At 31.8% G+C, this 15577-nt stretch overlaps 1 protein-coding gene across 1 annotated transcript in view; it reads right to left on the bottom strand.

The window, feature by feature from the left end:
- LOC145269450 (legumain-like) overlaps positions 1-8268 on the bottom strand; it is a 64049-nt gene extending 55781 nt beyond the window's left edge. Inside the window, exon 1 of the mRNA XM_080125127.1 lies at positions 8068-8268. Within this exon, the coding sequence (XP_079981253.1) occupies positions 8068-8226 (159 nt within the window). The 5' untranslated portion in view covers positions 8227-8268. The remainder of the gene's footprint in view (positions 1-8067) is intronic.
- Positions 8269-15577: the final 7309 nt, after the last annotated feature.

The raw sequence follows: 15577 nt of genomic DNA, 5'->3' as shown, positions 1-15577 counted from the left end.
AAAATCTAAAAAAAAAGAAAGATAACTAATAAAACCTGAAGCAAAAATATAAAACCTAAATAAATAAAATAAAACTAATATTGAAACAGATTAGTAAATGTGTCAACAAATTCACCGTTCTCACACAGCTATTTTGTATCTAGAAATGCAAACAAAAAATGAAAAAAGAAGGAGGGAAGGAAGGAAAAGGGACAGATAGAGAGTAGTAGTAGTAGTAGTCTTGGCTTTACTACAATTGTTCTTATGTTTGTCAGCGGGTTAAAGTTGTTTAGTTGTAAGAAAATAGCGACAGTATAGTTGTAGTAAAGAATAGTTGCAAAACACCCCCACTCTACCCATGTTAAATAATAATTTCGAAATAATAACGTTAATATTTCAGTGCGCAGATCAAAATCTGCAAAAGAAGCGATTTGTGTTTATTTTTTTACGTTGTTATGGGTTAATGTTTATGCGCGCATGCGCAACTGGATGTTGTAAACTGGAAAGTGGGTTACATCACTCGTTACAAGGTCATTTGAGTTTTATAATTATATAGATTGTTTAGATGTATAACCATCGAGGACAAATTGGATTCTTCTCTTATTTAAAAAAGATTTAATTATGCTAAGTATTCGTCCAGTTATACCATAGGATTTGATTTTCATGAGAAGACCATCGTGCCATATCCTGTCAAAAGCCTTAGATATATCTAGGGCTACTGCCCTACTTTCCTCTGCTTTATCCAGTGCATGGTATATATGTTCAGAGATTACAGTTAGAATATCTGCAGTAGAACGGGCTTACCTAAACCTATGCTGTTGGTCAGACAGAAGTGTAGTAGCTGTGAGGTGGTGGAGTAGAGTTTGATTAATTATGGACTCAAATATTTGGGTGAAAAGAAAGAGGAGGTTAATGGGGCGATAATTTAATGGGTCAGTTCTTTTGCCAGAATTCTTGTAAACTGGTGCCACAGAAGCAATTTGAAGCAACCTCAGTGGAGCATTTTTTAATAGTACAGCAGGGATGAGATCAGGTCCATACATGCTTTTGAGGTGTTGAGGTTTTTTATGATATCACATACTTGAGAAGGGGTGATTTTCAGAGGATCTAGTGTGGTTTCTGTCTTCAGAGGAAAATCTGGGAGGGAGCGGTTTCCTGGGTCGAAAGTAGAGTTGGAGACAAACCGTCGGGCAAGCAGATTAGTCTTCTCAGTTGCCATGTAAATAACTTCAAACTCGTAGGATAGTGAGGGAATTGTTGATTGCCCATTATTTACTACACTGTTACAGATTCTCCAAAAGTCACAAGTTCTTAATTTCTGTGCTTCAATGCATCTTTTGGTGGTTTTAGTATATACTCTCTTTCTTTCTTACAATTACTTCTAACTTTTACATACTTTTGTCTATTTGTACTGGATTTATGTCGGATGTCTGTTGCATGCATGCTGCCTTTGAGTAATGTCAGCTGCGCAAGTAGAAGTAAACCATTGGGGAGAGTGGGGTTTTCTATAAAACTTACATGTGGGAACATATGCTTTAATTCAATTATATATCTATCTATCTATCTCTCTCTCTCTCTCTCTCTCTATATATATATATATATATATATATATGGATGGATTTGATTGTTGCTATTTGTTCCGATGAGTTAAGGACATAATAGATTTACTGATTCATATAATAATTAAGTGATTGATTTTGTGCTACGAAACAGATACTGTCAAGAATTGTATGAGTCAACTGAATTAAAGGAATAATTATAAGATGGTCAACATCATGAACTTTGCAATATAGACTTTCGTCATTCATTCACTATATTGCTCTGTAATTACATTGAGCTTCTTAAATAAGGATTGGTATATATTATAAGGAAATAAAGTATATTTAAACAGAAATATATATATATATATATATTTATATATATATATATACATATATTTATTTATTTATATATATATTTATTTATATATATATATTTATATATATATTATATATTTATATATATATTTATATATATATATTTATATATATATATTTATATATATATACTTCTATATTTATATATATATATTTATATATATATATTTATATATATATATATTTATATATATATTTATATATATATATTTATATATATATATATTTATATATTTATATATATATATTTATATATATATATTTATATATATATATTTATATATTTATATATATATATATTTATATATATATATTTATATATTTATATATATATTTATATATATATTTATATATATATTTATATATTTATATATATATATATTTATATATTTATATATATATTTATATATATATTTATATATATATATATATATTGAATAAATGAAAAAATACTATATTCCAAAATTCATGATGTTGACCATCTTATAATTTATTCCTTTAATTCAGTTGACATTTACAATTCTTGACAGTATCTGTTTCATAGCAAAAAATCAATCAGTTAATTATTATATGAATCAGTAAATCTTTTATGCCCTTAACTCATCAGAAAAAATAGCAACAATCAATACTTCAAAAGGAAATAAAGTTCGATTTGAAATGATTATAATCCGAAAATTGGAAGAGAAGCTGCAAATACCTTTAATATGTTTCCATTACGCCATTTTGAATTCCAAAAATTAAGTCACTAGACCTAACTATTCGTACTAACATTCTCTGTTAATTTGTGGATATTCTGTCAAAATGTTCAATTTAATAATTAGTCAATTTATTAATTCTAATTAATGTATGCAAACTTATGAAAATAACATCATTAATTATAAACTATTATACATGTTTGCATATACGAAACTAAACTAAACCAAACTAAAAAAAAGACCGATGAACCTTTACATTTATATTAAATAATTTATTGATTTGAATTGAAACGATACATAATTCAGTTTGTATAGTTTGTACATATATATATATATATATATATATATATATATATATATATATATATATATATACTAGCAAAAGTACCCGTCGTTGACTGGGTTCAAAAACAGCCTACAGAAAATGGACTCTGATTTATGAAAGTATGATAGGTTATGAAAAGGAAGGGTTGTAAAGAGATAGTTTCGAATTTGGGGGTATCAAAACCAAAGCAAAATATGATGAAAGTAAAAATAAAATAGATAAACCCCATAATTTAATATACCATACCTGTTCACACTGAAACACTTATCACAATATTCTGTGGATTTATATTAAAAAACCTTGTTAAACTTTGTGACATATTTCCATTCTATGGAGGTCAGGCGTGAACGAACACCCCATAATTTGATTATACCATATTTCTTCAAACTGAAACATAATTATCAAAGTATACTTACGCAGATAGATATGAAAAGTCTTTATTAAAGTTTGTGCCTATTTCCATTCTATGGAGACCAGGCGCGAACGCAGACCCACACACTTTTATTATACCATCCCTATTTAAGTTAAAACATACTTATCAAAGTATTATGTACATCTATATCAAAAACACTTGTAAACGTTTTTTTTTAATTTTTAAATTTTTTATTTCTATACTTTGTGGACCAGGCACGAACGCAGACCCCACAATTTTAATGAACCACCATTCTGCCAGATCAAACATACCCATTCCTATGTATCGATACATCTTCTATCATTATACGTAATCAGTTTTTTAAAATAGTCAACCATATAGGAGCCTATTCGTGCCCACACACACACACACACATTTAGCTTTATATATATATATATATATATATATATATATATATATATATATATATATATATATATATATTTATAAATTTATATTTTGTATGTACAGAAAGTTGTTAGATGAGACAAGTCATTGGTACCGTCGGTTTCAAGCCCGATAATTAGGACCATTTAAGATATCCATATCAAGCTCTCTTCAGCCAATACGCATCTCTGAGTATTGGCTGATGAGTATTGATGAAGGTGAGTATTGGCTGAAGAGAGCTTGATAAGAATATCTTAAACGGTCCTAATTATCGGACTTGAAACCGACGGTACCAATGACTTGTCTCATCTTCTAACACCTTCTGTACACAAAATACAAAATATAAATACGCTCTTATGTTTCGGATTTTCCTTTTAATTGAGCCCTCTGCTGGATTTTTTTCCCAAAAAACAAATCATATATATATATATATATATATATATATATATATATATATATATATATTATTTGTAAAAAAAAAAAAAAAAGCGTATTTTAGGACTACATATATATATATATATATATATATATATATATATATATATATATATATATATATATATATATATGAGCAAATGATTAATAAAACATGTTAAAATTTTTAATTCGACCGTTTTGGATTTTACCATTCTTGGATTTTTTACCCTTCACCGGACTATCCATTCATGTGAAATCTTTTTATCATTTTTCTTTTACCTCCTATTCCCCTTACCTTACCCTTTTTTTTAACCAAGTAAGATCTGTGACTTACTTGTAGTTTCATTAAATACTTTTATATGCAAAATCCGATCCCGCATTTTGCTAATTCCTGCCCTCTGATGAGAAGGAGAGTATTTCTTCGAAACTCCGCGGATTAAGGACTATCCACTTATCTTGTGCTTCCTTTTTTAAAATTAAATATGTTTTTAACTCTTTTTCAAGATGTCTTTTAACATGTTTTATTAATCATTTGTTCATATTATAAGCTCTATTTCCTTTTCGGTTTTATTGAGCTTTTACATCTGGTTGAGATTACTTTACTTGTAAATATTAACTCTTTAATATTCATAATATATTTTAAGTTTACCATTTTGATTACCTTGGTAAACTTATTGTAATTTTTATTTTATATATATATATATATATATATATATATATATATATATATATATATATTATAGATATATATATATATATATTATATATATATATATATTATAGATATATATATATATATTATATATATATATATATTATAGATATATATATATATATTATATATATATATATATATTATAGATATATATATATATATATTATAGATATATATATATTATAGATATATATATATATTATATATATATATATATATATATTATATATATATATATATATATTATATATATATGTATATATATATATATATATATATATATTATAGATAGATAGATATATATAGATAGAACGATGGAGATAGAAAGATTGATAGATAGGTAGATAATGATAGATAGATAACGGTACATAGGTAGATATATACAATGAAACAATAAGAGAATCACACATTAAAAGAAATTGTTGAAATTGTGATATTATAATCTTAAATATAAACATTGCATATTGGATATTATAGGATTGTCAGTTTTTTCTTTTGTGTGTTAGAAAGGAATCATTACTTAGCAAGGCCCGAATACCATTCGAGGATAAGACTTAATATGTGTCCTGCCTTGATAGAGTTCAAAATAGACTTCATAGCCTTTTTTAAAAAAAAATTTTTTTTATTACATTTTCACCCCAAACAAGGCACATTGCCACTTTGGTGTAGGGGGCTACTATCAGGGGCAGCAACTACTGGGGCACTACGTTGGGGTTTGGGCAGCAAAATGTCGGTTCACGTTACACTTGAACTTCTCCATGTCAGTACAGTTAGGGAAGCAGGGACCTGGAATGGAATTCCAGAGTCTAGCGGTTCTGGGGAAGAAACTACTGGAGTAGGAAGATCTTTTACATCGAGGGATCTCTACTGTGTGGGGGTGGAATTTAGCTGCCTGTCGGGTTTGTCAAGGGTGCTCACGTCGTGGGGGCACAAGTGTCTGCAGTTCGTCAGAGCATTCACCACTAAAATACTTGTAGAACAGGCAGAGTGATGCAACGTTTCGTCGATGACAGTTCAGGGCCTATCAGATTGGCGACTCTCTTTTGAACCTTGTCTAGGAGCGAGAAACTAGCAGCAGATGCACCAGCCCAAATGTGACAACAATACTCCATACATGGGCGAATGGTGGCCTTATAGAGGTACAGGATACTTTTAGGTGTCAGTAGTTTTCTAGCACTTCATAGCCTTGTAGGGGATGTCCTTTTCTCTTCCCTTGAACCTCTTTCTCACAGAAGAGATGTTGCGAGTTTATCTCTGCTTTATCGTTATTTTCATGGCAAGTGCTCGGATGAGCTCGATTCTATGATTCCCCCCTCGCCAAACTTTCACAAGAAACACCCGTCTAGCAGAAAACACCATCACTAATTTCCCCCACTCTTTGTCTGTGCCTCAACCTAAACGTAGATTCCATGAACAAAGCTTCTTTCTTAGAACTGCACGCCTATGGAATTGTCTTCCGTTTCCCTGCTTTCCGACTGACTACAATATGGTTGTGTTCAAGTCTAACGTAAACAAGTTTTTGATGAGCCATTCCATATAAGTTAAGAAATTTACCGAATCTCCATTACTAGCGGTTACTATATTGTCCAATTTCTACTGTACATTCTTTAACCCTTATCCTCGAGTGGCCTCTTGGCCTTGATAATGTGGTGATGCCTGTGTAAAAACAAAAAAAAACCCCAAAAACAAAAGCCCTGCGTTATAGAGTTTCATGGGCAGACTGTTCTAGAAAAGAAACTTTGTTTGGGGAATTTGCATTTAATGATTCTCGGTCTCTCGAATCTCTTTCGGATAACACTCCCCTCTCTCTGACGTGATCATTAGTCTGTGTACATGTTCTTCTTTCTATAATCATTTTTCTTCTTCCTTGCCATGCTGTCCTTTCGCACACAGCTCGGTCATTTGCACACAGCTGCCATACATGCATCCGCACTCTGTTACAGAAAGAGAAAAAGGAACTCTGTTCCATTGGTCAGCTTTCCAGCTGACTACAATCTTGTCATCTTCAAGTCCAATGTAAACAAGTTATTATTGGACCATCCCTGTAAATAATCTAATCATAGCAACTTTCCACCACAAACGATTACTACGCTACTGTCCCAGTGACTAGTATACACACATTAACCCTTATCCTCGAATGGCCTTCGGGCCTTGATGTGGTAACCCCCTTTGTAAAAAAAAGGAACATCTTTCCTCGTTGCTTTCTAGGATTCTTTCTGTTGATCAATCATGATTTTTCAAGTGATTGATGAAATCAATGCGTTCTGCAAGCTGGTTGATTAGAGTGTGACCAAATTCTCTAGCAGGGACGTTTCTCTAACAGAAGAGGTCATGATGTTGCCTACCATATCTAAGTTTAAAGATGCCTTGGACAAATATTCAGACGGTATATAGCTGCAGTATCTTCAAACTGTCTTCTTACCTTCCTAGTGGCACTCTGCTATTTTTTTAAATAATAAAATTGGTTAATTGATTTCCTTATTTTGATTTGATTGATTAATCGATTGATGATTGATTGATCGATTGATTGTTGTTGTTGTTCTTGAGGAGGAGGAGTATCTTTCATTCTTTTCATATGAATCAGGTAATTTTGTTGGCATTTGTTTCCCTGGTATCTTTCTAGTTAGAATCCTTTCTAAAAAAAAGACGTCGGGTACATATGGAAGAGACATCTCTAAGTGAAAGTGATTTCTGTCAAACGACCTGGATTCGAACTTGGCACACCCAGGTTGTCAGTCTGTACCATTAACCCCTTAGATGATGATGATGAATAGGTTACATATAGTGTGAAGTTTAATTGTGCCAAATATGTTTGGATCACTGAAAGGATTGTGTTGTTTATTAATAATTCTATGGATGATTTTTTTTTTTTTTACAAAGAAGTCACCACTTATCAAGGTCCAGAGGCCACTCGAGGATAAGGGTTATTGAGTGTATGGTAGTCAATGTGAAAATATCATAGTAATCGTGGAAAGTTGGTAAATTGGATTGCTTAAGTAGATCACTCATCAAGAACTTTTTATTGTTATTCGATCTATACTGAGAATATTGGTATCATTTAAAAGCGATGAAATAACCCTCACATAATTCGAACCCTGCATGCTGGGTCCACAATTAATGCCAGTGACTACTATACTACCACATCATCATCTTTCCCACACAAACACGAAGTCAAATAACACACACAAAAAAAAAGCACAGGAAAAAAAAAACGGGTTTACCTGATGTCTGTAGTTGTACCAGCCATTCGAGCCGGCGACGATGACAGCCCAATGGACCCCACCATTTTCTAACTCGGGTAGCGAAAACTGAGTGTCCAGTGGCAGAGTATTGGTCAGAGTGATGGCCAGAGCCAAAGTGATCGCCGGAAGTTGCCACATCGCGAGTCGATGAGATCTACACAAGATGTCTTTCCTTCTTTGTCCGCGATTGTAAAGCAACTTGTATATATATATACTTTATAGACTATCTTCTTGTCGGTTTCTGATAATGAATATTCTACCTATCTATCTTTGAAGGTTGGTGATAAGACATTTTTTTAATCACACACACACACACACACACACTCACACACACACATACAGATACACACACACAAATACAGATACACACACACACATACAGATACACACACACAGATACATACACACACAAATAGATACACAGACAAATACTGATACGCACACACATACAAATACAGATACACACACACAGATACACACACACACACACACAAATACAGATACACAAACACACAAATACAGATACACACACACAGATACACACACACGCAAATACAGATACACACACAAATACAGATACATACACACACACAAATACACACATACGGATACACACACACAAATACAGATACACACACACACACAAATACAGATACACACACAGATACACACACACACAAATACGCACACACACACACACACAAAATAAACACACACACACACACAAAATAAAGAATATTCAAGATAACAATACAACTTTAAAAATAAAGATATTTACACTTTACACGTAAGTTGGTTAAATCCAAAGTTAAGACGCCGGAAGTGGATTCGGTTTAGTTAAAAATGGAACGAAAGTCACTAAGCATGAAACGATTAGTGGTTAATCCAAGGTTTCGGTCCCTGACTATCAGGTAGATAACATCAGCCCAGTTAAAACGTATTTTAGGGCCAGCACCTTTTGTTCTATAATCGTGTACCAAAAACGGCACCAAAATGAGTCATGTTACGTTATCTAACATGAACGGCACCCGTGTAAACGAGTGTATATGTTTTGTGTTTGTTTGTGACGTGTCCTAAATGTGTTACTAAATGTCTATTAGTGGTTCTTCATTTTCTGAACCAATTTTATGTTTCGTGATCGTATAATGTTCATATGCGTGTGTGTGTCATATGTGTATCTTCAACAAACCTTTATCTTCTCTGCTCACTGAACCTGGTCCATCCCGATTTTATCTAATTCTTGAAGGAGGCTGGAACTTTTTGAACGAAAGACATTCACTCCAAGACGATGATTGGTTTTCATATTAGTTTTTATTTCCCTTTCCAGGATGTCGCACAAATGAAAATGGAAAGTGAGTTTCTTTGCTTGTAGTCTTAACAGTCTACATTAAGACACACGTCCCTCCCAAGAGGGTAGGAGAGACAACCGTAAAGCCCAACCGCTCTGCTTCAATCCCAAGTTCCAACTCTTCGATGATCTCCAGCTAACCTGATCACATGACTCACACATAGATCCGATCAGCTCACCAGACCTTCCAGTAAACTTGTTTATGAGCTAGCTTTGTCATATTTTGACAGGTTTTATGAAAACATCATATCCATTCCTTGTCTACCTCTCCAGTTAGATAGATAAATAGATCGATAGATAGATAATTTATTCTGTTCTACCTTTTTAGTGACATGACCACAAGGATAGACATAGAAACAGAATAAATCCGACATCTCAGGTGACTGCTCATGCAAAAATATAGCCGACCTAGAATACAGCTTCTTCTTCTCCCTTTGTCAGAAAAAAATCACTCATTCTAAATAAGGACTCAAGGACAAATAAGGAAAAGCGAGAGTTACAGAATCCACAATGCATTGTCTACTCTCCATTAAAATAATAATAATAATAATAATAATAATAATAATAATAATAATAATAATAATAATAAGTATTTTACTAATATAAGTTTAATGGACATGTTTAGGGAAAAGTATGGCGATAGGTTCCCCTCCCACTAACTGAAATAAAGAAACAACTCAGTTGACAAAGTTTACGTATGTAATTCTTGTGGTAACTCAGCCGTTTTCCTTGAGTCATTCATGACTTGATTTGAATGGAAATAGTCTACCCCTTTTACTAACATATTCAATGCAAGGTGGCACTTTAATAGTATGACTATTTGAAAAGTCTATTAAAGAATAGCGTTGACAATTAAAACACAATCAAAGAAGAAAAAATATAAATGAAAAACTGAAATCAATACAATTAATATTAATATTTGCATCTAATAAAAAATAAAATAAATTCACAACTTATCTGATAAAAGCATCCATCTTTAATACATATTAAGAATCGTCTTAGCTTGATATATATATATATATATATATATATATATATATATATATATATATATATATATATATATATATATATATATATATTGATTGAGATTGTCGGACTGACTTCCTCATCTTGGTTGTTATAGTCACAACGTTTCGGCCGTTTTGCCCTCCGGCCTTCATCAGGTGTTTTGTATCGAACTGGGGAACCGTTTGTTAGGAGTCTCGAACCCAACCCTTTATTATTATTACGGGGGTACCGTGTTCGGACTCTCCAGCTAGGCTCTGGGACATAGTTGCTGGTTCTCTGTTTTGAATGTTACTTTTCACTGCCTTCGTTCAGGATCGAACTCAGCACCTTTGGGTAACTGTGATACAACGTCTAGGACCACTCGGCCATATGTCACTGGGAGGGTAAAACGGCCGAAACGTTGTGACTATAACAACCAAGACAATCTCAATCAATGAAAACACCTCATCTCAAAAATACAGACAATTACTATATATATATATATATATATATATATATATATATATATATATATATATATATATATATATATATATATATATATATATATAGTGGGGAAAATAAGTGTTGAACACATCCCATTATTCTTTATTTAACACATTTTTTATGCAGCGAATGACACAAACATTTAACAAGAAATAGTTACTAATTTAACAATAACAAGTAACTTTAGAAATTGGAACCTTTTAATGCATAACAAAAATCATATAATGAAAACAAGAATAGCTGGAAAAAAGTATTGGACACACTAACACAATTTCATCTAATATTTAGTTGAAAACACCTTATTGGCTATTACAGCTTCGAGACGTTTTCTATACGACGAAACTAATTTGTGACAACGTTTAGGCGAGATTTTGACCCACTCTTCAACACATACTTTCTTCAAATCCTGAATATTATGTGGATCTCGCTGGTGGACCATGATTTTGAGCTCTCTCCATAGATTTTCTATAGGATTTAAGTCTGGGGACTGACTGGGCCACTTAAGAACATCTATTTTGTTCTGTACGAACCAATTGGAGGTTATTTTAGCAGTATGTTTGGGATCATTATCTTGTTGAAAGATCCATCCCTGTCGCATACCTAACGCATTGGAAGCAGGCAAGAGATTATTTTCAAGAATTTCCCGATATTTGGCTGCGTTCATCTTTCCAGCGAATGACGTGAAAATTTAACAAGAAATAGTTACTAATTTAACAATAACAAATAACTTTAGAAATTGGAACCTTTTAATGCATAACAAAAATTATATGATAAAAACGAGAATAGCCGGAAAAAAAAGCATTGGATACATTGTTTTAAATTATATTTTATTATTATTTTTTATAAATAATGCTGGAAATTGTTATTTGCATTTTAATTTGCCGACACTATTATACGTTTTAAAAGTTTCTCGATTGTTGTAGACCATACTCTACGTCGTTGGAAAGTATTGGAACACGTTAGTCACCAGTAAGACATCACGCGTGAAGGTTCTCAGGATGAGTAAAAGTAAAGAACTCTCTCAAGTCGTCCCTGATAAGATTATTGCCGAGCACAAGAATGGAATTGGTTATCGCCGTATATCTGCCCAATTCAAAATCCCTGTAAGCACCATAGGAAATCTTATTAGGAAATGGAAGGTGCATCATGACTGCATGACTCAACCGTGAACCGTCCATGCACTGGAGCTCTTCACATGATGTCAGATCGAGCAGTGAGAAAGATTGTATTGTACGAAAAGTTCAGCAGCAACCAAGAACCACACGAGGTGAACTTCAGAAAGATTTGGAAGAAGCAGGGGTAGTAGTAACGAAACCAACGATTAGTAATGTACTCCGACGCAACAGTCTTAAATCGCGTACACCTCAAAAGACACCATTACTAAAAAAATGTCATGTTAATGCTCGTCTGGAGTTTGCAAGAGACCATTAATTGAAAACAGATGATTACTGGAAGAATGTGATCTGCCAGATCACTGATCTGGTCCGATGAGACGAAAGTGGAACTTTTCGGCATTAACTCTGTACGCCGAGTATGGAGAAAAGATGGCACAGCGTACGATCTCAAGACCCCCCCCCCCCATTGTAAAGTTTGGTGGTGGAAATGTCATGCTCTGGGGATGCTTCTCTTCAAATTGTACTGGGCCACTTCATATTATAGATGGAAAGGTGAATGCAGCCAAATATCGGGAAATTCTTGAAAATAATCTCTTGCCTGCTTCCAATGCGTTAGGTATGCGACAGGGATGGATCTTTCAACAAGATAATGATCCCAAACATACTGCTAAAATAACCTCCGATTGGTTCGCACAGAACAAAATAGATGTTCTTAAGTGGCCCAGTCAGTCTCCAGACTTAAATCCTATAGAAAATCTATGGAGAGAGCTCAAAATCATGGTCCACCAGCGAGATCCACGTAATATTCAGGATTTGAAGAAAGTATGTGTTGAAGAGTGGGCTAAAATCTCGCCTGTCACAAATTAGTTTCATCGTATAGAAAACGTCTCGAAGCTGTAATAGCCAATAAGGTGTTTTCAACTAAATATTAGATGAAATTGTGTTAGTTTATCCAATACTTTTTTTCCAGCTATTCTTGTTTTTATTATATAATTTTTGGATCAAGTAAAGAATAGATACCCTGTAGCAGACGACGCCGACTGGCGGTGCCTGGCGCACATTTCAACTAACACCGGTGATTCGACCTTGACATTGGCACAAGCACATGGCGTCGGTTGTTTGTAAACACGTCAAATAGCAAACATGCTCGAATATTCGCCAGCATTTTTTTTTTTATATATTTATTTACAAAACTTTTGAAAATTTAAAAGAAAAAATATATATTTACAAAACATTTCTTTTTAAGTAAGTAACAAAACGAACGTATTTGAATAAAAGATATTTAAATAAATGGGTGGTTGCGACCAAATTTTTAAATCTCGATTGTTTATACTTGTGATTTTATTATGTATAAAAATTGCCTCGGCCTAGAAGGATTTCTCCTTCACTGACCACCGACATAAATCGCACTTTAAATAAATATTGAATTGTATTATAATAATAAATGAATAAATAATAATGAACCTTCTTTTTTTTAATAAGTTTTATTCAAACAGTTTTTATTTGAACTTAATGGACTTTTTTTCATTTTTTTTTTTTTTGTATTTATCAACTGTTTTATTCTTTTTTTATCAAACAAAAATAGAACTTTTATAATCAAATATATATTATGGACTGTTTTTCAAACATCGAAATTTTAAAATTAAAGTTTTATTTAAAAATAAGACGAGGTGTTTTTTCGGTATTATTATACAAACACCGTGACAGCGAATTAGTAAAAACAGACGTAGTATTCTGTTACGTTTCGGTGTGCTGAACACGAATCTGAAAACCGTACCCCTCGCAAATTAATAGTTTCGGAGATATTAACATTTTTAAAAGGGAATATTTTCTTTCAAAAATGGCGTACATCGGCTCTACTCTTAAATCAAAACAAGTGGAGATAATCCATAATGAAAATAAGCGATAATAAAAAAAAAAATAAATTAATTATTTCCTTTTCTTTATAATTAATTCCCCACCACTTCACCACCCCAATTTTACTTGCTCATGCGCAGTATCCCAATTTTACGCGCACAAAATCGATTTTTACCCAATTTCGGATACACTTTCGGATTTTTACCCAATTCGCTGTCACGTTATTTGTATAAATTTACCGTTTTTTCTTTTCGAGATATCTTTTTTTTTTTCGTCATTTATCATTTTGAAATTTTATTCAACAATGAAATGATAAAAAACTTTTCGTTAAATATATTTTTAAAAAATTATTATAAAATATCTATAAAGTCTATTTTTTATGTCTGTAAAAGTTTGTTGAAAGTTCAAATAAAGTTTATAATTTAATTGAAAAAAAAAAACACCTCGTCTTTTTTTTTTTGAATAAAACTTTAATTTTAAAATTTCGATATTTGAAAAAAACAATCCATAATATATATTTCATTATAAAAGTTCTATTTTTGTTTGATAAAAAGAATAAAACAGTTATTAAAAAGTTCTGTAATATATTAAAAACGCACCCAGAAAGACACCCATTTATTTAAATATCTTTTAATTTAAAAAAAAAAATCTTGCTCGCGAATATTCGTCAAAATTTAATATTTAAAAATATTATTTTAAAAATATACTAATTGTCGCTGAAGTTAATGTTTTAAAGAATAATTAAATAAATATTGAATTGTCTTAAAAACGCACGTAGAACCCCCCCCCCCAAAAAAAAAAAACATGGTACGTAAAAATCAATCTTGGTCGAAAAAATCCGAAACAGAAAACACCCATTTATTTAAATCTCATAGATTCGAAAACGTTGTCAAAAAAAAAATATATAATAAATAAATGTTATCAAAGGCAAGATAAATTACTTTTCTACCAATCTGGATATAATTTTCGTGTTTTTATTCAATTTAACATGTTTATTCAGCTCGAAAAGCATACAGTGTTTACCGATGTATTGGAAAATTCAAAATGGCGGCCGACTCTCTCTTTAACACGGTAAGTTCGGGAAAAGGTGTTATAAATAATAAACTAGACAAAATACTATTGAAAAACGACCGAATATATGTCAAGTTATGTCACGGTAACATATATTGAGCGAGTTTCTAACAGTATTTTGTCTAGTTTATTATTTATTACACCTTTTTCCGAACTTACCGTGTTAAAGAGAGAGTCGGCCGCCATTTTGAATTTTCAATATATCGGTAAACACTGTATGCTTTTCGATCTGAATAAACATGTTACATTGAATAAAAACACGAAAATTATATCCAGTTTAGTAGAAAAGTAATTTATCTTGCCTTTGATAACATTTATTTGTTATATATTTGTTTTTTGACAACTTTTTCGAATCTATGTGTACAGTAATACAAACCCAATATCTTTTATTTGAATACGTTCATTTTATTACTTACTTAAAAAGAAATGTTTTGTAAATATATATTTTTTCTTTTAAATCTTCAAAAGTTTTGTAAATATATTAAAAAAAAAAAATGCTGGCGAATATTCGAGCATGTTTGCTATTTGACGTGTTTACAAACACCCGACGCTATGTGCTTTTTTTTTTTTTTTTTTCTCTGCCAATGTCAAAGTCGAATCA

Source organism: Euprymna scolopes, chromosome 45 (assembly GCF_053919585.1).
Source record: "Euprymna scolopes isolate OS-2025 chromosome 45, ASM5391958v1, whole genome shotgun sequence".
Classification (NCBI taxonomy): Eukaryota; Metazoa; Mollusca; class Cephalopoda; order Sepiida; family Sepiolidae; genus Euprymna; species Euprymna scolopes.
Note: the sequence above shows the minus strand (reverse complement) of the source record. Positions and strands in the feature narration are given on the sequence as shown.